The sequence below is a fragment of the Equus asinus genome, chromosome 10, assembly GCF_041296235.1.
Source record: "Equus asinus isolate D_3611 breed Donkey chromosome 10, EquAss-T2T_v2, whole genome shotgun sequence".
NCBI lineage: Eukaryota > Metazoa > Chordata > Mammalia > Perissodactyla > Equidae > Equus > Equus asinus.
The window spans coordinates 13,605,180-13,631,306 of record NC_091799.1 but is presented as its reverse complement, the minus strand read 5'-3'; the positions used below and the strand labels follow the sequence as shown (position 1 = coordinate 13,631,306).

The 26,127-nt window shown below is 52.4% G+C and overlaps 1 protein-coding gene across 2 annotated transcripts; it reads right to left on the bottom strand.

Moving 5' to 3' along the window:
- Positions 1 to 761: 761 nt before the first annotated feature.
- On the bottom strand, positions 762 to 23,306 carry LOC123275605 (histo-blood group ABO system transferase 2-like). Of its 2 annotated transcripts, none has more exons than XM_044778467.2 (8): positions 23,164 to 23,306; positions 12,639 to 12,711; positions 9,814 to 9,864; positions 8,938 to 8,985; positions 8,050 to 8,097; positions 7,213 to 7,248; positions 4,895 to 5,023; positions 762 to 2,193 (listed from the first exon to the last, which is right to left on the bottom strand). In XM_044778467.2, exons 1-8 carry the CDS (start codon positions 23,174 to 23,176, stop codon positions 1,503 to 1,505), a joined length of 1,089 nt encoding a protein of 362 aa, XP_044634402.1. In that variant the 5' UTR covers positions 23,177 to 23,306; the 3' UTR covers positions 762 to 1,502. The 2 variants fall into 2 exon arrangements, with proteins under 2 accessions (XP_044634402.1, XP_070374542.1); XM_070518441.1 differs by having other exon boundaries at positions 1,356 to 2,193; positions 8,938 to 8,988.
- Between the last annotated feature and the right edge of the window lie 2,821 nt (positions 23,307 to 26,127).

Below are 26,127 nucleotides of genomic sequence, written 5' to 3'. Positions count from 1 at the left end.
TAAGTTTGCACATTCTGCTTCAGCAGCCCGGGGTTCACTGGTTCAGATCCCGGGTATGGACCTGACGCCCCACTTGGCAAGCCATGCTGTGGCAGGTGTCCCACATATAAAGTAGAAGAAGGTGGGCACGGATGTTAGCTCGGGGCCAGCCTTCCTCAGCAAAAAGAGGAAGCTTGGTAGCAGATGTTAGCTAGGGGCCAATCTTCCTCAAAAAAAAAAAAAAATTAGGTGGAAATTCAACAGGCCAAGAGCAGTCAAGACACTCTTGAAGACCCAGGTGGGAGGACTTGCCCTACCAGATACCAAGGTTTATTTATAAACCTCAAGTAACTAAGACGGTGTGTTATTGCCATAAGGATAGACAAACAGACCAATGGAACAGTATAGGGAGCCCCCAAACAGACCCAGGCACACAGGGACACTTGAGACTACGAGACCAATGATATTGCAAATCAGTGGGGAAAAAATTCAATATGTTTTCTAACACATTTTCAGTAAGTGGGGCTGAGATAATGGTTACCCAGAGGAAAAACACCTAAACTGGACCCTCACATTAAAACCACACGTAAGGCAATTCCAGTACATTAAAGTTGTAAGTGTGAGGCAAAAACATAAAGCTTTTGGACGATAACACAGGAGACTGTCTTCGTGATTTCAGTAAGACAACCAACCAAGAAACAAGATACCAACACAAACAAATCAAACCCAGCAAGTGCTTGCAGGCGGGGCCTCGCCCTTGTCTCAGAACATGGTAGAATAGGTTTCATTTTTTTTTTAAAGATTTTATTTTTCCTTTTTCTCCCCGAAGTCCCTCGGTACATAGTTGTATAATTTTAGTTGTGGGTCCTTCTAGCTGTGGCATGTGGGACGCCACCTCAGCGTGGCTTGATGAGTGGCGCCATGTCTGCGCCCAGGATTCCAACCGACAAAACCCTGGGCCGCCGAAGCAGAGTGCTCGAACTTAACCACTCGGCCACAGGGCCGGCACCGGTAGAGTAGGTTTTTAAAGGTCACTTTAATTTAGATGTGAACATATTTTGAAAGTCTCCAGGCATAAGGCACTCAGCTAGGTACTGATGGATATAAAGATGAAGAAATCTTAGCCTCTGCCCTCAGGAGCTAGCATCATGATGGGCAAGACCAATGGGGAATTTGGGCATGAGGGCTCATATAGCCAAAGGAATACATCCAGTGTTCTATGGAAATGCAGGGGGAGGGGCAATTCATTTCAACTGCAGGAGGAAGAGACAATCCAAGAAAACTTCATGGGGAAGGTGACTTTGTCAGGACCTTGAAGGAGGAGCAGCACTGAGACAGAAAGCTGGACTGGGAGGGGAGGAAAAGTCAGAGCTGGGTTCGTGTGATGAGTGGTGGAAGCCACTCCAGAAGAGGAAACAGAGGGACGACTCATTGAATCTTTGGCCAATCAATCCCTTACCCAAAATTAGAACCACTAACTCATACCACAGCCTTATATGTGGGGTCTCCTGGAAAGTCTGGTCTCATCTGCTCCGAATTTGTGCATGATTCTTGGGCACAGCCACGTATCGCAGTCTCCTAAGGTAAGGCGGTTTCCGCAGCATCCGCTCATCCCACACGTACTCTGGGGACAGCACCTTGGTGGGCTTGTGGTAGAGTAGGTACTTGTTCAGGTGGCTCTCCTCGTGCCACACGGCCTCGATACCATTGGCCTTGTCGATCAGCGTTGCCTGGTGACAGGCTGTGGCGAGCCGGTAAACCTCAGCCACTGACCCCCCATACAAGGCTGCTGCATAGTAAAAATCACCCTCGTCTTCCGGAATGTAGGCCTGAGACAATGGGCGGCGTTCATAGGTGAAACGCCGGCGATCGCTGGCATAGAAACCGGGATGGAGGGTGCCAAAGAGAGACGACAGGATCTCCACACCCACGTGGTCGCTGAACTTCATGTCGATGTCCGCGGACACAAGGTAATCGACCTCATGGAGGAAGCGCTGCTGGGAGAAGTTGCTGATCATCTCCATGCGGTGCAAGACCACGTCCTGCCAGCGCGTGTAGTTTCGGACCTGGAGGATCACCACTCGCCTTCCTTCCTGGAGGGGGATCTGGGGCACGTCCGCCGGCCGGTCGGTTAAGATGTAGTAGATGACCCTGTGACCCACCATGAAGTACTTCTCTGCCGTCTCCAGGAACAGCTTCAGGAAGACCACGTATCTAAGACCAACAAGCACCCCAGGAAAGAGGGGGTGGGTGTTAGACACAGTCAAACAGCAGCAGCAGAACAGACTTAGGCAAAATGGCTTATACAGCAATAGCATCCCTTGAGGACGGTACCCCAAGTGAAATAAGCTGTGCAAATTAACAAAGAAGTCTTAACTAAACTGGACTTGGGCAGGCCTGCAGGGGCAGCTCTCATGCCCCACGACACATCCTTAATTACACCAAACAGGAAGAGACTGAGGCTTGGGTCTTGGACAGGAAGTAAAACTAGTTACTGCTGCCGGGAGACTTCTCTCCCGAGCTGGCAACACCACAGCCAATCAGAAATGCAACAGCTCAGCCAATCAGAAATGCCACAGCCTAGCCAATCAGAAACACTGCAACTCAGCCAATCAGAAATGCCACAGCCCAGCCAATCAGAAATGCCGAAGCCCAGCCAATCAGAAATGCTGCAGCTCAGCCAATGAGAAGCTGTTCCTGCCCTCATCTGTTACTTTCCCCAATGGACTTCCCTTTAGAACAGCCCCTCCCTCTCCCCATTTTTCTCTATAAAAGCAGCTCCCTCCTTTGCTTTCTTGCTTTGCCCACGATTGGCCATAGCATGCACCTCCTGAATTGCAATTCTTTTGGGTATTCCTGAATAAACTTGTTTCAAGGATAAAATACCAGGAAAATTTGCTTTTTAAGTTGACAAAGCCAATCACAAAAAGTCAAATACCACATGAGTCCACTTGTGTGAGTTACCTAGAACAGGCAAATTCATAGAGACAGAAAGTAGAATGGTGGCTGCCAGACGCTGGGGAGGAGGAAATGGGAGTTATTGTTTAATGGGTACAGAATTTCAGTTTTGCAAGATCAAAAGAGTTCTGGAGACGGATGGTAGTGATGGTTGCATAACATGAATACTTAACGCTGCTGAACTGTACACCCGAAAACAGTTGAGATGTGGGGCCAGCCCGGTGGTGTAGTGGTTAGGTTCGTACGCTGTGTTCGTACGCAGTGGCCTGGGGTTCGCCAGTTCAGATCCCAGGCACGGCCCTATGCCTCATCTATCAAGCCATGCTGTGGCAGGCATCCCACATATAAAGTAGAGGAAGATGAGCACAGATGTTAGCGCAGGGCTAATGTTCCTCAAAAAAATAAATAAAATAAAATACAAAATGTTAAGATGGTAAATTTTATGTTGCGTGTATCTTACCACAATTAAAAATCAAAAAATAAAGAGAAAAATCATAATAAAAAGTTATTCAGGGCCCGCCTGGTGGCGCAGTGGTTAAGTGTGCACGTTCTGCTTCGGCAGCCCAGGGTTCGCCGGTTCGGATCCCAGGTGCAGACATGGCACCACTTGGCAAGCCATGCTGTGGTAGGCATCCCACATATAAAGTAGAGGAAGATAGGCACGGATGTTAGCTCAGGGCCAGTCTTCCTCAGCAAAAAGAGGAGGATTGGCAGCAGTTAGCTCAGGGCTAATCTTCCTCAAAAGAAAAAGAAGAAGATACTGGACTCAGAAGCCTTGCAAACCCTCCAGGTTTTGCCTTTATAAGCCCAGCCACCCCAAGACCCCAGAGGGGCTCACCTATCAACTTACGAGCCTAGTTTGCAAACCTTTGATAAAGCCTCTCTTTCCACATTTTATCTTTGCCTCATAAAGCTGCTCATGGACAGCGACTCTAGTTAACAGTACTGTATTGTATATTTGAAAGTTGCTAAGAGTAGATCTTAAAAGTTCTCATCACAAGAAAAAAAAATCTGTAACTATGGGACATGATAGATATTAACTAAACGTGTTGGGCTAATCATTTCATAATATATACATATGTCAAACCATCATATTATACCCTTTAAACTTATACAATGTTTCATGTCAATTATATCTCAATAAAACTGGGGAGAAAATGAGAGAAAAAAAGAAATAATGTTAATGGTGGACTCTCAGTGGTGGGCATGCACGCATTCACTGTAAAATTCTTGCAACTTTGCTGCACGTTTGAGAAGTTCCCTGATCAAACATTATTGTAATGGCGCCACCTTAGGCAACTTTCAAGGAACGCTTAGCTCCAGCGCGGAATGAAGCATCTATGGAGTAAAACAGCGGGCAGCCCTTCAAAAGAATGAGGAAGGCCCGCACGCGCCAAGGGCAAATGTGTCCAAGACACACAGTGGGAAACTGATGGTAAAATACGAACCAGTTTTCGAAATAATCAAGCAAGACCCCAAAGCCGGAAATGCAACTTGGAAATTCAGAGCCGGCTTTGCCACATAGTATACCTGCTTCGGCTAACTAAGAAGCTAAGCCTCAGCTGGCCTCCCTGGGTAACAGATTGGGGTACCAGGGCACCCACGCCTGGGCCCTGCTGGGGTTAAGCTCCTAGCAGAGCGGCTGGCACGCGTGAGTGGTCCATGTCAGCAGCACATCTCCAAGAGGTTGATACGGCGACCTCTGGAGCAGATGACTCTGAGCGGTGGGGCTGCTATTTTGAGCAGGGTTCTGCCTAGCAGCCCCCTCAGATCCCACCAAGTTCTCCTACACACAAAGTCACTGAGGCCTCTGCATCCCCCCTGACCCCATGAGCCAAACTCTTCATCCTGGAAATGAGAGACCCCGGGTGAGGAGCGCCCCCTACACCACAGGTCGGCTCCCTGGTTTTCCTGGGCAAGCACCCTTGCCCAGCCCAGCTGCCCGGACCTTACTTACTTTTTGATAGCAAACACCACCACCCCGATGGTGGTGTTTTTGAATTGTGCGTTCAGGATGGCAGAGTCATAGGTCCCGTCCCAGATGATGGGAGCAAACCAGGGAGTCATGAGGAGCACGTCCACCCTCCTGGAGGGGAGGAAGCACAGTGGGTGAGAGCAGGGTGTGGGGATGCGGGCCACCGAGGGAAGGACTCGTCCAAAGTTGCACAGTCTGTGAGCAGCAGAGCTCGGAGAACACAGGACTCCAGACTCCCAATCCAGTGCTCTTTGCACCATAAGCTCAGCACCCGAGACCCGAACCCCCAATTCCTTCACTGCCCTAATTCGGCGCATCTCCAGAGCACCAGGTGTGTGCTGGATCCCATGGGACAGTCCTTCTATGAGGCCTCCCAAGCCCATTTCCAGGGAGGAGCAGAGTCTCAGGGAGGGCGAGAACTAAGCCCTCTCCCAGCACGAGGAGACTTGGCCATCAGAAGAAATATGTATCTGGTCTCTGCCCCCGGTTCCTGACACAGTGCTCCTCAAGCCCTTGGGATTTCCTGGGTGATGGGAGCATCTTTTGTTCCAAGGAGGAGACTCTGGGTGGCTCCAGGTAGCTCAGGAGGGGGCTGGTGAGCAGAAAGACCAAGCTGTGACTGGAAGCCTGGAGCTTGAGCCCCACGCCTGTCCTCCAGGAGCGGAGAGCGATGGGGTTCGGGAGCTTCCGGGTTGAACACGTGCAGGTGCTGGTGGTGGCGCACCTGGAGAGGGCGTGGCGGCTCTGGCCCCTGCCCACACCTGGCCCTATTTAGCTCTTCCTCTGACTGTTCCTGAGCTGTGTCCTTCATCATAAACTGAGCATCTGGTAAGTCAACTGTTTTCTTGAGTTCCATGGACTGTTCTAGCAAATTCTCGAACCCGAGGCGGGGTCAGCGGGAAGCCCTAGTTTACAGCCAGTCGGTCAGAAGCACAGGGGACAACCCGGCCTTGTGACTGGCGTCTGAGGTGGGGGCTGTCTGTGGGACGGAGGCCCTCGCCCCAGGGTCTGTGCTAACTGCGGGCGGCGTCAGCACTGCTCAGTGGGGAAACCCACACGTTTGCTGTGAGCAGAGGAAATGAGACAAAGCTGGGTTTGAAGCCCCTCCCATCTCAGGGCCCTGCCCCCTGCAGCCCCTCGATCTTCTCTGGGCTGTGTCTCTGTCCCTCTGCACCCCCTGACTCTCCCTCTAGCCCGCACAGGGTCCTCTCACTCCCGCCATTCTGATTTCATGGTGCTCACGCATTCATGGGTCCTCGTGGCATCATGCCACCAGGATCCACCAAAAAACTCGTGCCAACTTGTCCCGCCACATCAGTGCTGTCCAACAGAAACATATGTAATCTAAAATTTTCTAGTGGCCACAGAAAAGCAGAAGGAACCAGGTGAAATGACAGTTACTTTGGTATATTTTGTTTAACTCACTATATCCAAAATATTATCAGTTCAATATGTAATCTCAATTAAAAATGAGGTATCTTACTTTTTTCGAGATATATTTCATTTTGCGTACTAAGTGCTTGAAATCCAGTGTGTATTTCACACTGACAGCACATCTCATTCCAGATCGGCCACATGTCAAGCGTTCATCACCCCACGTGGCTGGTGGCTCTAGAAACTCAAGCAGATGTGGGTGTTGGGCTCAGAAATGGCATTTCCAGCTCTCCTGGCAGGGAGGTGACATGACATGACAGAAGCCTTGGGGCTGTTGAGTCCGCGGGCCTGGGCTCACATCCCGACCTGCCCCTCACTGGTGGCAGGGCCTCAGGCAATCTCCTTCACTTCTCTCAGCCTCAGTTTCCCTGCTGGTCAAGCCAGGGCTGGTCAAAGTGGTCTCTGGGACACCTTGCTGTGCCGAAACTCTCGGGTCTGGTGCCCCTCGTTCAGGCAGTGGCAGCTGGAGGGTGGGCTCAGGCTAAGGAGGCCTGGATTTGGGGACAGGCATTTGCATGTGGAGACTGGCTTGGAACCGTTGTCTCTCTGACATTGACACCTGTGGAAAGACCTCAGGGATGACTCGGCCCGGATCCCCGTCCTCCTTCCCCGTGAAGACACGAGAAGAGGGTCAGGGCCTGGTGTGCACACCCACACGGCTCCCGACCCCCAAGAACTGGAGGCCCCTCCATTGCTCCCTCAACTTGTGCCAAACCCATTCAAAACCAACCGGCCTCCTACAGCCATGAAAGGGAGAAGAGAAAAAAGGGAAAGGAAGACTGGAGCCAGCAGGAGCGAGAGAAAGGAAAGCACGAGGTCCTCGGTGACAGGGACCCACTGGCCACGGCAGGAAGTCCCCTACTTACGTGGGCTGGAGGACATGGGCCTTGGGGTAGAGCATCCTGCGGAAGACGAGCACAGTGAGAAATGAGGCTCCCGTGCAGAGAACCCAGGGACAGGTTAGTCCACGGCCCTTGGCTATAAGCTGCCGTCCCCACTGCCCCGGGTGCCAGCTCGGCCAGGATCCCTCCCTCCTTCCTTCAGGAAGCCCTTTGTTCACTCATCAGACCAACCCCCAGCCAGCACACCCACCCAGCCCCAAGGATGCCATGTGCTTTCCCAGGGATAAACCGATGGGCTGAAATACACAGAAAGGAAACGGGGGTCTTCCCTAACTGTTTTGTGATAACTGCTGAGGTTACAGACCCATACACGGCTCTTTCTTCGCTCCTTGTGCCTTGTAAGTCCTTCTTGTGGTCTAACCCATGATGACTAAGGTCCCCATGTCCTGCTTTTATTCAGGGGGTGGGAAGCACAAGGGCTGGCGCACACCCGCCCCGTCCACCCCCTAAGTTGGGCCAGATCCACCTCGCCGCCTACCCGCCTCCCACCGTGCAGCCTCCTGTGTGCTCCACGCCCTCCCCGGCCTCAGTCCAGATTTCAACTAAGCTGAGGGCTGGGAAGTGGGGCTGAGTCGGCCTCAGGTAAGACATGTGAGCGGGGGCAGCCACGAGTCCCCAGGTCAACTGGAACTCATGGGTGGCTTCCACCCTCTAATGCCTCCTCATTGCCCTCCTCTCTCCGCCCCATCGCCTCTTCCCTCAGGCCCTGGAAGAGGGGGTGAGGCAAGGAATGGAGGGGGAACAGGTGTTGACTTGCTTGGCAATATGCACAGAAGCAGCCCGAAGATGTGGTCTCCATACCTGGGCACTCTGGGCACTCTGCAGGTGTCTGGGCAGCAGTCCCCTTCGCTGAGGGAGGAAAGCAGAGGGCTCAGAGCTGGGCGGGGTCCTGGGAGGAGCCTGCTGTGCTGGACAGGCCAGGCTTCCCCAGGGGCCAGGGGTGTGAAGCAGGGCAAAGACACCGTGCACACGCTGACTACGTCTGGGAGCTTGTGGTGCACAGCTCTGCCCAAGGGGCATGCCACACCAGAGGGTGACAAACTGGCCTGGGGAGAGCCCCTCTCTGGGGAGGGGGAGGAGCCGACTTGGGAAAGCAGGAGCCCTGGCCACCCAGGTTGTCCCTGGAATCCTAAGGGAAACTCTGTCAATGCCTCCCTGGGCCTCTCACCCCCGGGAGCCCAGCTCCCACCCCTTTCCGCCCCCTGCCCGGACCACTTTGTCTCCAGCAGCGCGTGCTACAGTTATCCTGCCTGTATCTGAGTCACTTCATGAAAAGGTAGCATCTCTCTTTTTTTTCTTTTGACATTGGCACCTGAGTTAACATCTCTTGCCAACCTTTTTTCTTCTCCTCCTCCTCCCCCCCGCCTCCTTCCCCTCCCTCTCCTCCTCTCCAAAGCCCCCCAGTAGACAGTGTATACTCTAGTTGCAAGTCCTTCTAGTTCTGCGATGCAGGACGCCACCTCAGCATGGCCTGACGAGCGGTGTTGGCCTTGCATCCCCCAGTCCCACACTGCCCCAACCAGGCACACGCGAGCTTCCCTGACGGAGGGGAGGAGGGGAGGCAGACCCCTAGACGTAGCCTGGTGGGGCCATCCCCAGCCTGAAGACCAAGCAAAAGCTCCCACCACCGGGCCAAGCCTCAGAAATGCCGACTTGTGTGGGTGAAAAGAAGAAAATGCAAGTCCTTACCTCAGTGGTGGGCTCTCCCGCTGGCCCTGGAGGTGGTGGGCCTCACAGCTGCTGGGAGAAAGTCGCGTCAGCTCAGCGCATTCACCCACCATCCCTCCAATAAGCATTTGCTGCCCCCTTGAGCGCTGGACAGAGGGAGGAGCGCCGCAGGGAGGGTGCGGCTCTAAGCGCCCTGCCCTGCTGGTCCCTGGCATTACTGACTAGGAGCTCCCTCCCTGCTGTTCGCTGCTCAGCCAGAGAGTGATGGCCCCAGGAGAAATGAGCTCTGAGAGGAAAAATGAGCCTCCACCTGTCTGGTCCTAATGGAAGCAGAGGGCCCCATCATGGCCGGCCCCATCGAGGCGGCTGAAGGGAACGACTTTACATGGAATCAACCCTGGGCGCTATTTCTCCCCAAACCCCGCCTTTGGGATGCAGCCCTCTGGCTAGTACCTTTACTGTTGTAAACGTGTCATCTCCAACAGAAATTAGGATTTTGTCTTTGCTCTTTTTTTCCCTTCTTCCTCCCCACCCCCAAAGCCCCCAGCACATAGTTGTATCTCCTAGTTGTAGGTCCCTCTGGCTCTGCTGTGTGGGATGCCGCCTCAGCGTGGCCTGATGAGCGGTGCCATGTCCGTGCCCAGGATCCAAACCAGCGAAACCCTGGGCCGCCGAAGCGGAGCACGTGAACTTAACCACTCGGCCACGGGGCCAGCCCCCTTTGTCCTTTTTTAGGGTTTGAGAAAACACAGTAGAGAATGGACCCCAGGAGCCACACTGGGAACCGAGTGTCTCTTTGGTTATAATGACCTCCAATTCAATACATACTTGTGTTTCTATTTCTGTTCTAGATCTTTCCAGAAGGAACCACCTTGATTCCAAAGGCTCCTCCATTACCTTTGAGACACTTCTCTCTGCCTCCATCTGGGAATCCAGTTGAAAACATTGCTGGGAGACAAAAAGAACACCATGAGACTGAGTCCTCACTGGGCTGGGGAGAACGCACGGCTGTGGTTTTGAGGCTGAGACTTCAACAGACTTTTTGGTTGCTGGCTCCTGAGAAAACAGAGGCGGGGCCCAAGCAGAGCCAGCGGGACATCTTACTCTGGTAGAAGTAGAGAACGGGGTGCCCAGGCAGACTCCCCAAGCCTCACCCTGCTACCCACCCCCCTCCCCGACCTGACATCTCAACTATTGTAACACGGTCTCGTTACATAACAAGAGCTTGTACGTGCCCGTGGCCTTCCTCTGTGGACCGGGATGCTGCATGACGAGTAGCCCAGGGCTTGTTTCCAGATGCAATTCCAGACTCCCTGAATCCAGCCCCGAGCACTTGGGAGGTGTGTGTGGGTGGCAATCTCTACTTTCAACAATTTCCCCAGGCGACCTGTGTACACTCTGGTGCATACCATGCCTCCGTTCTGTTTTATAACAACCCTGCCACACGGAATACTAGAAGTCAAACGGCCGTCAGGGCCTTGAGGCCCCTGGAACCCGGCGGCTCTCTGGTGAAGCGTCAGAGCGAAGAGGGAATCGCAGCCTTTGCAGCAACCCCAGTGCTTGGCTGAGGAGAGGGCTCCCAGAGACCCCGGCCCCGCATTGGGACACAGCAGGGGCTGGAATCCCCCTCACAGCTTGGCTGGCTGGCCTGCCCTCCCCTGCCCTGCCCTGAGGGCCCCCATCCAAGCACTGCTGGTCCCAGGACATGCACCCCCTCCTTCATGAAGGGGCTCCGTCTCCCTGTGAAGTGACCCCTCCCTGAGCTGTAGGCTTCTTGGCTGGGATTTGGGTTAGACTGACTAAGTGTGTCACTGTTACAGGCTCTTAACATTAGCCCTGATATCAGTTCCCCCACATTGAACCCAGCGTATATGGGGTTAAAACTAAAACCCACCATCCCCTTTCCTGCTTCTCTAGCTCCACTCATATGTAAATACCTGTTTCTTTAAACTTGGACTCTTTGAGCTTTACAACTAATCGGGAGTTACAAATTGTTAAAAGCCCAGGTGGCCTGGAGTTGGAGGCACACTAAAGTTTAGCTAATCATATGTCCTTGAGTTTGCCAGGAAAGCCGCTGTCTCAAGAGTATCAGGGAGCAGAGGCTTCCCAGACCTCAACTCCTCACTCCTGGCGCTTGAACCCGCCTCAAACAGGAAGACGAGACAAGAGACAACGGCGAAGGACGCCCACCTGCCATCCTCCTATCTCACCTCCCCCACCCACTCCCCCCCCCCCCACGCCCCACCCCCACCCCCCGCCCGCCTCGCTGCAAGCAGCCTCTCAAGGCCAAACGCAGGCTGGTGGAAAAGCACCCAGCTGCAAAGCTACATGTTCCCCCCTCCCCTACCCAAAATCCCCAATAAAAATCCCTACCCATTCCTCATCGGGGAGCTAACAATTTTTGAGGCATGAGCCCTTGCTCTGCTCCCTGTGCCCGGCATAGTAAAAATCTTTCCTCTTCCACTCAAGACTCTGTTCTCGTTATTTGGATTGGCATCGGGTTCAGAGACCGAACTTTTGGTTACATCACCACCTCACCTCTCTCCTCCAAAGTGTTACCTTGGGGGTAGGGACAGTGTCTGAATCACCTGGGCATCCCAGGACCCCAGGCTGAGGCCCAACAGGTGTGCACACAGTGAACACGTGAGCAAGTGAGGGAGTGAATGAATGAAGCCAGCTGAGCTGACGATGCAAGCTGAGAAGGGGTGCTCTCCATCAGGACCCCTGGGGAGAACGCGGGAGGCTGCATCCCCAACCAATGCCCAGCCCGACCTGGCCCACCTCTTCATGTGCGCATCTGCTCTCAGACAGCAGCGGCCCCCCGTGTGGATACCTCACGTTCTTTATTTCCACCCAGACCGCTCGTGGGTGCCGTCTGCACCTGGACGTCTGCAGGCTCCTCGAGCTCAATTGTCTGAAACAAGCTTCTCTGTACTCCCCCTCCCCGACTTGACCCTCCTCTATACACTGTCTCTCTTGGTGACACGACTATCCACCAAGCGCTAGAGCCTGGGGATGCATGACACTCACGCTACACTCACCTGCATGCAATGAAGAGGGCGCTGGGGTTCAAATGGGCAGTGAAAAGGCACACAGCTCTGAAAGCTGACGACCACGTGAACGTGCCTTCTTTGGTCTGAGCTCTACCTGAAAACACTCAGCACCATTGCAAAGTGGAGGCTGGGGACAAGTTCACCTTCTGTGGAACCAGAGCTGGCATACTGCAAAGGTATCCACTGGGTCCTATCTTTGCAAGGGAGCGCAATTTTACAACTACCAAGTTTGTTTTAAAACATAACCTAGCGGAATGTGATGCGGTTGAAAGGTGTCATCATCTTCCATACATGTCGCTGAAGTTTGATGTGGGCTCCATGTGTTGATGTAATTGGTGTTTCCAAAAGGCTATAATACTGCCCTCTGAAGCCCTCCAAACCACAATCATGTTTATCCTCACACCCCGGGGCGAACCCGGCGCCTAGAAATGCCCGTAAATCATCGGGGAGCAGAGCAAACGCTGGCTGGGAACCTTGTCTCAGCCCCACCCCCGTCAAGGGACAGGACTTGAGGCTAGGAATTCTGCAAAATGAGGAGGACAGTCCTGGTCACTCCTTCTCTGGGATCGTCATTGTGAGCCAAAACCCAACGAGGCTCATAAAGTAAAGTCAAACAAGTCATAAATCCCAACCAGCCGTCAGGAGCCCCGCCATTCCCATCCCCCTTACCTGTAGAAGCCAAAACTTGCAACAAAGAGCAGGATCAGGAACAGCCAGGACTTGCTGCTCTTTCCCCAGAAGTCTGCAGAGAGGAAGCCTGGTTACTCGGGGCTGGGGTACCTGATCTCTGGCTCACCTCGTCGAGGCCAAAATTGGGCCCTGGCCACGGATGGCCTCGTGTCGGCTCCAGCCGAAAGCCCTTTTCCTCTTTCGTGCTGGCAGGGAAAGTGGGTTATACCTCTGCTGGAGGCATAATGCCACTGAGCCTCGCTTTGCAGCCCCTGGGCGCCTGCCCTGGTGCCCCTACTTGTTGACAAGCCCCCAGGGGCCAGGTCCACTCTGTCCACTCCTAAGGATGGGGTGCGGTGGCTGGTGGCAATAAACTGACTAGGAAAGTGTGGATGATGAGACAGCTAAGGACTGTGAAAGACAGACGTGTGCCAATCCAGCCTCACTGAGAGGATTCTAAGCCCATGGCTACACCCGCAGCCCTAAGGCTGTAGGAGCTCACAGCAGAGTCACACACAACAGCAACGCGAAGGCCTGGGAGATCACTGCGGGGACTCGACACTTCCAGGAAAAGCGTGCGTTTGGAGGAAATTGTATGCGTTGGTTAAATCTTCCTGAAGTCTATGGGTTTAGCAAGCCCCACCACTGATGAAGGGCCCCCACCCCCCGTGACCCCACCGCCAGGTCTGATGAGGCCCGAGTCCGATGTCTTAGCCGTCAGACCCTTGTTGATCACAAGTGTGTTGGGGTCCCAAGTGCCGGACTGAGAAAACCAGACACACCTGGTGCCGCCCAGAAACTCCTCCCAAAGAATTTCATTTGGCCTAAGATAGATAACTGTTTCCCTCGACTGGGTAGGAAAATGGAAAACCCAGGGATGTATCCAAAAATAAGAGTAGCTTTGTGTCAATTGGATCTGTTTTTGTCATATTTGAGAGTCTGCTCTGTCCCGAGTCTGGTGTGTCTGAGAGAATCAGGTCGATTAAACTTATAGCCACGGTTGAAAACGAATTATGCTGGGTGGGACAAATCCAGATAAAAGCAAGTACTTAGTGTACGATCCCATTGATATAATTCTAGAAAATGCCAACTAATCTATTGTGCTAGAAGACACAACCGTGGTTGCCCAGGAATGGAGGTGGGTGTGTGAGCGTGGCAGGGGGGTATTGCAGACCAGCACAGGAACCTGTTGGGGGTAATAGCTACGTTAATTTTTGTAATTGCAGTGATGCTTTCGCAGGTGTATACATATCAAAAGTTACCAAATTCTACACTTTGAATAAGTGTGCAGTTTATTATATGTCCATTTTACCTCTACAAAGCTGCTTTAAAAAAAGAAAAAGAAAAGCATCCAGCAGATCTATCTTTATTCCCATACGACATGTTAATCTATGTAGAAAATCTAAAGGAATCTACGAAAAAGCCACCAGAATAAGTGAGTTGGTGAGGTTAGCAAAGCTGTAGCATACAAGATCAATACACAAAAATCAATGATTTCTCTACACTAACAACCAACAAGTAGAGACGGAAAGTAATAAGACAAGACCATTTAGAATAGTATAAAAGATCGAAAGAGTTCGTCACATAACTCTGTCCAAAAAAGGTGCAAAACCTGTTAGGGAAAACTATAAAACATTGTCAAGGGAAATTAAAACAAGCTTTAAAAATGGTGAGATCTACCATGATCGTGGATCAGAACACTTAATATTGTTCGGATGTCAAACCTCTACAAGTTAATTTCTAGATTCAGTATAATTCCCATCAAAATCCCAGCAGGCTTTTTTGTAGAAATTGACAAGCTGAATTCTGAAATCCATATGGAAATGCAAAGGACCTGGAGCAGCCAAAATAACTTTGAAAAATAAGAATAAATTTGAAGGACTACCTAATTTTAAGTCCTGTCCTATCAGAAAGGCAGCGAAATCAAGGAAGACAAACCAACCAATGGCACAGAGGGGAGTCCAGAAATAGGCATGCACATGATTGATTAATTTTTGACAAAGCACAAAGGCAACTTAGCAGAAAAAGAAGAGTCTTTTCAACAAATGGTGCTGGAACAATTGGCTAGCCACACAGAAAAATAACGAACTTCATTTCATTTACGAAAATTAACCAGGGGCCACTCAGTGCGGTAGTGATTAAGTTTACATGCTCCACTTTGGCGACCTGGGGTTCTCTGGTTCGGATCCCTGTGTGGACCTACACACCATTCGTCAAGCCATGCTGCGGAGGCATCCCACATATAAAATAGAGGAAGACTGGCACAGATGTGAGCTCGGGGACAATCTTCTTCACCAAAAGAAAAAATATGTATATAACTAAAATGAGTCATGGACAAAAATAAAAGAGCTAAAACTATAAAACATTTGGAAGAAAACAGAACACAACTCTTATAGCCTTGGATTAGGCAAAGATTTATTAGATACAACACCAAAAGAAAAAATTCACAAATTGGACTTGATCAAAATTAATAACTTCTGCTCTTTGAATGATACAGTTAAGAGAATGAAAAGAGAGGCCAGGCTAGGAAAAAATTATTTCCAAATCACATATCTGATAAAGCAGCTGTATCTGAGAACTCAATTACATGAAAACAAACTCCACCCAACAAAATGTGTGTGTGTGTCTATATATATATATATATGCAGAAGATTTGAACACACACTTCAATAAAAAAGAAAAAAATATGGCAAAAAGGTTCATGAAAAATGTCCAACATTGGGGCCGGCCCCATGACTTCGTGGTTAAGTTCATACGCTCCCCTTCCACCGCCTGGGGTTTCACCAGTTTGGATCGTGGGCACAGATGTAGCACCCCTCATCAGGCCCTGCTGAGGCGGCATCCCACACAGCTCAACTAGAAGGACCCACAACTAGAATATACAGCTATGTACTGGGGGGCTTTGGGGAAAAGAAAAAAAAGAAAAAGAAATTTTTAAAAATGTCCAACGTCATCAGCTATTAGGGAAATGTACATTAAAATCAGTCAGATACCATTATGCATCTGTTAGGATTAAAAAGACTGACTATAGCACAAGCAGGCGAGGCCGTGGAACAACCGGAACTCTCACAGGCTTGCGGTGGGAATGGAGAATTGCACAACCGCTTTGAAAACAGTTGGCATTTCTTATCATGACTCAGTCATTCCAGGAGAAGCGGAAGCATGTCCACACAAAGACTTGTACACATATGTTCACAGCAGCTTTATTTTGTCACAGCCAAAACCTGGGAACAACCCAAATGTGCATCGACAGATGAAGAGATGAACAAATTGAGGTGTGTCCTTACGATAGCACAAAGACGCACATTATGGATGCACTCAATGGCACGGAGGAATCTCAAAGTAATTATGCTGAATGGGGCCAGATGAAAAGGAGTAATTACTGTCCAGTTCCTTTTATATGAAATTCTAGAAAATGCAAACTAGTCTGTAGTGACAAAAGCAGACCAACGGTAGCCTTGGATGGCAGGGGTGGGGAGGGTGGGGCTGGACTGCAGAAAGGCAGGAGGAAACTTTGGAGGTGGTGGATATGTTCATTATCTTGATTGTGGCTTCACAGCTGTACACAAATGTTAAAATTTATCTAAAAGCACACTTTAAATATGTGTAGTTTACTGTATGTTAATTATTCCTGAAGCTATTTAAAAAAAAGAAAAAAGGTAGGCAGGCCACCTCGTGGCCAAGTGGTTAGGTTCGTGTGCTCCGCTTCAGTAGCCCGGGTTCCCGGGTTCAGATCCTGGGCGCTGACATGGCACTGCTCATCAAGCCATGCTGAGGCGGCGTCCCACACAGAAGAACTAGAGTGACTTACAAGTAGGATATACACCTATGCAGTGGGGCTTTGGGGAAAAAAGGGAAAAAATGAGGAAGATTGGCAACAGATCTTAGCCCAGGGCCAATGCTCCTCAGAAAAAAAAAAAAACAGACTTAAAAAAAAAACGAGCCACAGTGGGTACCATTTTCCACCATCAGATGGCGATAGTCCCAAGCGCGGGACTACAGGCTCCCCAGCCCAGACTCCACAGGCCGGCTCAGACCGGCATTCTGAGGGCAGAGGCAGGAGTAGGGAGGAGGGGAGGGATATCGTCCCTAAGAAGGTGAAAATGGGCCATGTGGAAAAAATCTTAGATATTAACAGTCTGTGGCCTTCCAAAGCTTAACCTTACCCAACAAAATCTTATTCCTTAGTATTTAGTGATTTGTCTTTAGGGACAATTTAAATTCAGTCTAATTTTTCTCCTTACAGTGCCATAATCAGGGGGTAGGAGGCTGAGAAACACTGCTGTAGGGAGAGGAAAAGGATGGAGCCACATACGAAGGGAGATCTGGCAGTAGCTACCAGAGTCAGACTCACTTAGCATCTGACCTGACAAACCCACTTCTGGGGTCTGTCTACACTGCAGAGTCACCTGCCCACACGTGGAATGACAGAGGGACAAGGTCGTTCACAAAGGCTTTGTTTGTAAGAGAAAAGACTGGAAACAACCCCGGTATTCACCCACAGGGGGCTGATTCACTCAAGGGTGGTGCATGCAGCATGGGGGTGCTATGCCGCTGTGAAGAAAAGAATGGGGCCGCTCTCAGGACGTACGGGTTACATTTCAAGCGAAGTCCGGAACAGTACAAACAATATACTACCTTTTGCATGAGAAAGGAGGTGAGAGGAGGTATAACTATATTTGCTTCTATTTACAGAATAAGCCTAAAAGTCTGCACAAGCAATGAGCAAACACGGTTATCGCGGGAGCCCGGAGCTGGGGGAGGTCGGCAAGGACCGGGCGGAAGTGACGCATCCCAGTGTGTAACCCCAAGCATCGTTTTTGTTTTTGAACCATGTAAGTGTACTACCTAGTCAAAATCATAAAATTAAACAAAAATAGAGAGCAACCAGGATAAAACATAGAAAGAGATTTTTAAATCTTGAACGGGGAAAGCCTAAATTTGACAAAAGATCTCGTTTTTAAAGAATTTTTTAAGCCCAAAATGAAGACAAATACATATGACCCAATGAAGATGGAAAATTTTATGTATGGTTAAAAAAAAATGCAAACAAAATGAAAAGAAACAAATGGGGAAAACTATAGGTTTGCAACTTATATCACAGAAAGCCCTAAATTCCTTAATAATGGCTCCTACGATATAAATAAGAGCAACAGTTTAATATCTTAAAAGGGCCAGGGATAGGAGACTATTCATGCTGAAAGGCATTCAACCTCACTCTAGTAAGAGCAATGCCGATAAAGATCGTCCCGAGACTCCAGTTTTCACCTGTTAGGTGAGCGAGGGGCGCCGGCCGAGGCCTGCGCAGGTAAGGCGTGTGCTGGGCGAGGTGAGCAGGGAGGAGCGGCCGTGATCAGAGCAGGATGCCCACCGAGGAATGCAGCAGTGCTATGTCTGTCCCTCATTCATATTTTTCTTGTGACACTTCCCTTTCGGCTCCCTCCCGTTCTCATCTTCCCTTTAGAGAAAACCTTGGAAAACTCGCCTATACCCACACCCTCCACCCCTTCGCCCGTTCTTTCTTCACCCTCCCTGGCCAGCCTTTCAACTCACTGCCCCACGGGAACTTCTCCTAGCAAAGGCTCTGGGCTCTTGGCAGCCCTGATCTCGTGTTCTCCGTCCTCGTCCCACCTCACCTGGCAGCAGCGGCTGCGCTCTGCTCTTTGGTCTCTTTTCGTGGCCACACCTGCCTGTGCTCTCCCTCCTCCTAACACACATGTCGCAGGCACCAGGCATGGTCTCAGACTCTGCTGTGCCACACTCACCGCCTGGGAGGTCCTGCCTGGCATGGAGCATCAGCTGCCGTACCCGTGCTGCTGGCCCCGTCCTGTCTCCAGCCTCCACCTCTCTGTGGACCTCTGGACTTGGAAACCCAACCACTCATGGGCCATCCCCACGGAAGGCCCATCAACCTTATCACGGCCAAACGGGACTCCAGGTCCCCGTCACCACCCCTCAAGTGGGGCTCTCTTCCCGTCTCAAGATAGGGCGCCACTGGGCGTCGGAAGCTCAGAGGCATCTGGGACACTTCCTTTCCCTCCCACCCCAAATCCAGTTCTGCAGCCACCACATCAGCTCCGCCTGCACTGTGTCCCTGGAGCGGCTGCTGCGGAAACAAGTGCGGCAGTCCCTCACAAAACTGAACAGAGAGTTACCATCCGACGCGGCAAGTCTGCATCTGGCTGTACACCCCAAAGAGGTAAAAGCAGAGGCTCCAGGGCCGGCCCGTGGCCGAGTGCTTAGGCTCACGCGTTCCGCTTCTGTGGCCCAGGGTTTGGCCGGTTCAGATCCTGGGCGCGGACATGGCCCCGCTCATCAGGCCATGCTGAGGCGGCGTCCCTCATAGCACAACCGGAGGCACTCACAACTAGAATACACAACTATACAGTGGGGGGCTTTAAGGAGAAGAAGAAGGAGGGGGGGGAAAGAAGATTGGCAGCAGATGTTAGCTCAGTGCCAATCATTTAAAAAGAAAGAGAGACTCGGATATATGTACACCTGTGTTCACAGCAGTATCATTCGCAAGAGCCAAAAAGTGGAAGCAACCCAAGTGTCCACTGATGGATGAATGGATAAAGAAAATGCAGCACGTACATACACTGGAATGTTACTCAGCCGTAAAAAAGAAGGAACATCTGACACGTGCTACAACACGGATGCACTTAAGGACATTAGGCCAAGTGACATACACCCGTCACAGAAGGACAAATCCTCTAGGATTCTACTTATCTGAGGTCCCAGGAGGCATCAACCCACAGAGACAGGAAGGGGGATGGTGGTGCCAAGGCCTGGGGAGGGGACGGGGTGAGTGTTCAGTGGGGACGGAGCTTCAGTTTGGGAAGATGAGAAAGTCCTGGAGACCGATGGTGGGGGTAGCTGCACCACAAATGAGAATGTGCTTAATGCCGCTGGACTGTGCACTCGAAAACGGTAATTTTTTTGTTATGTATATTTTACCAGAATAATAATTTAAAAAAAAAAAAAAGGCAGACAAATGGGAAAGGCCTGGAGGCTCACGTCCTGTTCCTGGTGGTGCTCACTGGCCTGAGCTGGCGGATGGGAACACAGGCTGAAGGCGGGTCCTGTCCAACAAGGCGGCTTCCTGACCGCTGGGTGCCCTCCTGGTTCACACCTCCACCATGCAGGGCAGCCGGTGTCGGAAGGCAGCCTTCCCCTGACCTGCCGGGCGGGGTGCTGAGAGCTGGGCTATTGTGTGTCTGTTGACTATGCCCCACTCTTTGTCTGCTTGTAAGTTTCTGCCACCCTGCCCAGTATCCACCCTGCCCGGTATCCACCCTGCCCGGGGGCTCAGGTCGTGTGTTCTCACATTTCTCTTGCCCCCTCTCTGGACAGTGCCTGGCACACTGTAGGAGCTCAGTGGACAGCTCTGTATCGAATCCCCTTGGCCCACGTTTTGTAGATCAGGGCAGGTGGGGGGGGGGGGGCTGGTCTGAGTTCTGGAACTTTCCTGCTGACTTTTTGAGCACCCTACTTCTTGCCCACTTTTGAAACAGAGAGGGCTGTTTGGGTTGTCAATGTGGAAGGAGCTCAGCATGCGAAATGTGTAGGGCAAGCACACCCTAGACTGCAAAGCCAACCCAGGAAGGGAGGGAGTGCTGAGGTGGGCTGGACCAGGGGCAGCAGGCCAGACAGAGAAAGGCGAGAGAGGCAGGAGGGCAGGGTCAGGGAAGGGACCGTGGACAACAGCAGCAGCAGGAACCACCCGGAGCTGGAGGACCCAGGGGGTGTAGGTGGAGCAGAGGCCATCCCCAGAGAGAGGGGGCTGGAAGGCCAGGCCAGGCCTCGGGGAGTGGTCTGGAGGCAGGGCAGAAAATGGCACCAAAGCGATGTTGGACGGTGAGATGAGAGGGTGCAGGGGTTGTTCCGGGCTGGGTCAGGAAGGAGGTTTCTAGGGCTGCACTCTCGTGGCAGCTCCTAAAGGCTGCTCTGCACAGGGAAAAGCACACCCAGCTGTGCCCCTGGGCTGCTGCTAACAGATGAGGTCAAAAGAACAGAGAACATTTTATTAACCGCCAATCAATGCAGCAACTTAAAACAACAATTTTTTCTTTTTGTATCAAAGAGCCAAAGGGGCTCAGGCATTCCCTATGGCTCCCTGAATTTTTTCCCTGAAAACCTCTGCTTGCTGCCAGGGGAGGGGGAGGGCACAAGGGGCTTTGTAAAGGACAGCACAGGTGGAGTCCTTGCACCGCGGGTTACCACAGCTCCTCAGGCGGGGCGGGGCGGGGCAGGGCGGGGCGGGACTTTCGCAGAAAGAACAGTTCTGCCCCAGGTAATGGAGAGTTCACCGCAAGGTTAAGACCAAACCCAGGTCCAGGGTGACCCCTGCCTGGTCTGCATGGGACTAAAGTGCTAAAACCAGGACAAGCCTAAGCAACCTGCGATGCATCGGTCACCCTATCAGGTCCCTGACCTTTGGCCCAGGGTTGTCACTGCCTGGACGCTCAGCAGAGGGTGCGCTTGGAGGGCCGGATGGCTAAGGCTGTGGATTCCGGTCTTGTCTCCTTTGGGGTGCTTGGCATCAGAACCAACACATGCCCTGGCGTACCCCATCCAATCCTGACTGTCCTCGGGGCCATGGTCACCACATTTCAGGGGACTAGGAAACCCCAAGTCCAGGGGGCACACTCGGGATGCTGTGCCCTCACAGGAGCGCAGAACTCTGCTCACTGTTTCTCATGCCTGGTGGGCTGTGGGATTTGGCTGGCTCTGGGAGCTGGCAGCCCTTCCCTCCACCCACCAGCCACACCCACAGAAGGGCCTCTCTGCTTCGGTCACGAAGAGCAGACTCTGAGACACAGGGATTTAGGCAACCAGTGCAAAAGTGAACAGCGACCACCCAGCGCATCCCTCCCAGCCTGTCTAGCGACAGACTTTCCTCTGGGAGCCCCACTCCAGGGAGCCCAAGCCAGGCCAGTCTGGCTGCCTGCTATCAACAAAAGAGAATTTTGATGAGTTCACGTCACGAAAAGGAGCAGCCACTCCCTCTGCTTCTCTCTTCCAGGGAGACCTGTGCCCTCCTCCGGGCACCCAGTGGCTCCCCCGTGCCGGCTGGCAGATGGAGGCCTGGGTCCTGCCCAGGATGAGCCCTGACTCCCTGAAGGACCACAGAAGCCCCTTTCCTCCCTACCGCCTCCTCACAGGCTCTGGCAGGGCCCCCTACGGCCAGTCTCTGTCCCAGGAGTCAGGACAGAAAGGAGAGAGGAATCTGGCATCTGTTGTTGCCTCACCGGACCACCCAGCTTCTCCCCAGTGCCACTTCCCCCTGCTCTCAGGGAAGTGGGCTGAGCAGGGGCACGGAGCTTCCTGGATGTCTGGAAAGCCCAGAGCCCCCAGGAAGCTTCTGCCTTCCTCCTCTGGCCAAGAAGGTGTGACTCCAGGGGCTGGGGTTGACCCCGGCTGTGGGTTCAGGCCCACAGAGCTTGTTTTTACATCCATTAAGCTGGGCACACACTTCGGATGGCCATTCTGGAAAGTTCATTGAGGCCGCACTGTGTGCCAGGCCCATGCAAAGGGCCCCAGTGAGAAGGTGAATGAGCAAGGCCTGGTCCTGCGGTTCAGGAGATACAGGCAAACAAGGGCCCCATCCTTACCAGCTGGGTCCCTGGGAGGAGGGGCAGCTGGGTGCAGGGTGGCCCAGGCAGGAACTCTGAGCAGCTGACCAGCAGCTCCCTCTTCTGCTGTGCCCGCTGGAGGCGCTCACTGTGTGGGCCCTCCTCGGAAAGGGGCACATGAACGCCCCTTCTGTCGGGTTCTGTGGAGTCCAGACACCCAGCACTCCACTTGCCTGCAGAGCTCCAGGCCCCCTCCCGTCCCCTCCCCTCCTCTCTCCCTTCCTCCTCTCTGCCCTCCTACCCCAGCCTCACAGTGTGACCTTGGGACAGCTAGGGCAGGACTGAGGACATCAGGGACCCAGCCGACATTGCAAGAGACTCCTTTCCCCTCAGCTCACTTCCTCCTCCCTCCCTCTCTCCCTCCCTGCCCCCAGCGGGTGCCCTGGGTCCCCACTTCCTCCAGGCACTGGCTGTGTCCAAGCTCCTCTGAGGGGCGGCGGACCTGCTCTCTCACAGGCAGGCTTCACGACAGGAGGAAATCCCCTCACCAACACCGGCTCTGTCCTTGGGGCCCAGACAAGTCGAGAAAACAGAAGACAGAGGCCTGGAGAGGGACAGATGCAGGTGCTTCCACACGCAGGGGCCCCGGGCAGGAGGGCCAGGCAGTCAGGACACCTCCCCCAAGGGTCTGCCGTCTGCCCTAACACCGCCCTGGCCACATCCTGTCTGTCCTACTTCCCTGGGTGCCATCCCTGCCCAAGACCACCCCACACATGCACGCAAACACGGCTCCCCAGATGCTCTCTGCTCCCACTCTGCCCAGCTGTCTTCGCCAAGGCTGGCTCTGGACCCCTGGCTCTGGACCAGCAGGGAAGCCCCAGCCAGATGGTCAGCTGGCCATAGAGGTACCCACAGCCCCATTCCTGGAGCCGTTGTGCCCCCCTGCTCACCTCTGAGCTCCATGGCTTCTCCGAGGACCCACAGGCCAGGTGCCTGGCGGCAGAGGCTGGAGATGGGAGGTGGAGGTGAGCTAGGCAGAAGCTAAGCACAGCTCAGACCTCAGACTCAGAGCCAGATCCACCTGAGGAATGATGCCCAGCCTCTGCCCGGGCCCAACCTTACCTTTCCCTTCTGGGTGGGAGGAGTCTCAGCCAGTTTCTGATTTGCCTGCATCTGGCAGGGCAGGCAGCTAACTCAATCCCAGGACAGAAACCAGACTTTTCAGCTAGGTGTCTGAGGCCAGCCATCCCAGCTGGCCCTGGGGGCAGCATTTTAGCCACATGTCAGATCATGGAGGGGCCCAGCTGGTGGCTTACCCCTGCTCTCAGGACCAAGCCCTGCCCCAGTTACAGCCCCAGGCCCTGGGGGATGTGGCCCCTGCCCACCTCTCCAGCTGAGGCTGGCTGCCCCCCCAACCCCCTGTCCACCTCTCCTCGCTTGTCTCTCCAACCTGAGGAGCTGCTGCTCTCACACCACCTGGCACATCGGCCCAGGGACACAACGGCCCAGAGGCCACCAACACTTTCCAGGGCTTATCTTTTCTCTAGAGGAAAGTTCCTGGTCCCAGAGATTTCTGACACGCTGGGATAAAGATGAGATTAAATGGGGGCCTCAGTAGAGGATGCTTCTGAGAGGCTGCCACCTGTGTCTTCAGGGGAGGCCCATCTGGGGTGCAAGCATGTCCAGGGATGACACATGGCACACCCCAGAGGGAGGGACAGGCAGAGGACAGCCCCCTCTCTGCCCTTCTCCTCCAGCTCATGCTTCCTCTGCAGGCTCTCACCTGGCATGGGAGACGGATGAGGGAACCAGAACCAGCAGGGAGGAGCCCGAGGCCCCGACCAATGGCTCATGGTCATCCCCAATCTGGAGACCCCCTTCTCCTCTCCAGTCTCCAGCCCTCTGCTCCCAACCTGCCTGGCTCCACTGCTCGGTGCCAGTCCTGGGGGATGGAAGAGGGGGTCCTTCCATGCATCATCCCAAGGGTGTGCCCTACCTGTGTCAAGCGGGGAGGGGACAGAGCTGGGTCCACAGAGGCCCCTGTCAGGGTCGTATGGCAGCAGGAGAAGCTGCAAAGTCAACTGTCACCCCTACCTCACACCATATACAAGAAACTCAAAATGGGTCACTCACCTAAACATAAGAGCTTAAACTATAAAACTCAGAGAAAAACACAGGGATCTCTTGACCTTGGATTTAGTGATGGCGTCTTAGATATGACCCCCAAAGCACAAGAAAGGAAAGAAAAAAAGATAAACTGGACTTCACCTAAATTTTAAACTTTTGTGCATCGAAAGTCAAAAGCATCAAGAGCGTGAAAAGACAACCTACAGAAGGGGAGAAAATATTTGCAGATCATAGATCTGATTAGGGCCTAGTATCCTGAAGATATAAAGAATTCTTACAACTCAATAAAAGACATCCAATTTAAAAATGGACAAAGGACTTGAATAGACATTTTTCCAAAAAAGAGATACAGATAGTCAACCAGCACGTGAAAAAATGTTCAACACCGTTAGTCCTCAAGGATCCTAGAAATCAAAGTCACGATGAGATACCACTTCACACTCACTAGAACGGCTATACCACCCAAAAAAAGGAAAATAACAAGCGTTGGTTAGGATGTGGAGAAACTGGAACCCCATAACTTGTTGGTGGGAATGTAAAATGGTGCAGCTGCTGTGGAAAACAGTTTGGCAGTTCCTCAAAAATGTAAACACAGAATTGCCATACGAGCCAGCAATTCCACCTCTAGGTCTGTACCCCAAGGAATTCAAAATAGGTCCCCAAACAAACACTGTAGCTGCATGTTCAGACCAGCCCTATTCACAACAGCCAAAGGGGGAAACGGCCCCCATGCCCATCAATGCACGAACGGATAAAAAGTGTGGTCCATCCACACGATGGAATGTTATTCAGCCATAAAAAGGAGTGAAGTAGCGACACACGCTGCAACATGGACGGATCAAAAACATTATGCTCAGTGAAAGCAATCAGACACAAAGGCCAATATCATATAATTCTACTTATACAAAATATCCAGAACAGGGAAATCCGTAGAGATGAGCAGATTGGTGGTTGCTGGGGGCTGGGGGAGGAGGGAATGCAGAATGGCTGTTTAATCCATACTGGATTTTTTTGTGGGTGATGAAAATGTTCTGGAGCAAGATCACAGTGACGGCTGCACAACAGTGTCAACGCACTGGATGACAATGAATTGCACACTTTAAAGTTACTGATTTTATATTATGTGAATTTCAGCTTAATAAATTTTAAAAACTCAACTGTGTTGTATCTTCAACCACTGGCTCGTGATGAACAAATAAAAGATATTTTCTTTTCCCCATCATCCCACCAACCAGGTCTCCCAGTTCCTGAGGTCAGGTGCTCCTTTCACCTTTGCTGTGAAATCCCTTTCAACACTTCGATGGGCCTAGGGGCGAGGCAGAGGGCGGGTCCCCACTTGCATGCCCAGCCTGAGATGGCTGGACACCTGGTGGGCATACCTGCATGAGTACCTGTCAGGGCTGGACGCTGAGACTGAGGCCTGGGGGACAGAAGGGAGGGCCCCTGCAGCCCCACCCTGAGGTCAGGGCCAGGGACCACCAAGTGGCACCATGAGGCTGAAGCAACAATGGTGGTGATGTGGCCAGGAGAGGAAGGAAAGGAGCCCCTCAACAGGTAAACCTCTAACTGGGCCAAGGTTTCAATGCCAGACACACAGCATGGCAGGGCCAGATCCAACAGGAACTGAGGAAGAACAGGTGTGACATTGCCCACACCCAGCTGGCAAGGAGCCCATCCAGACCCAAGACAACCACAGTACAGCCCAGGTTTGTTCCTCAAAACTGTCTTCCCCTCTGCCTTTTTGAGAAACCCCTCCCATCTTCTCTCTGCCTCTGCCCCCGGCCTGC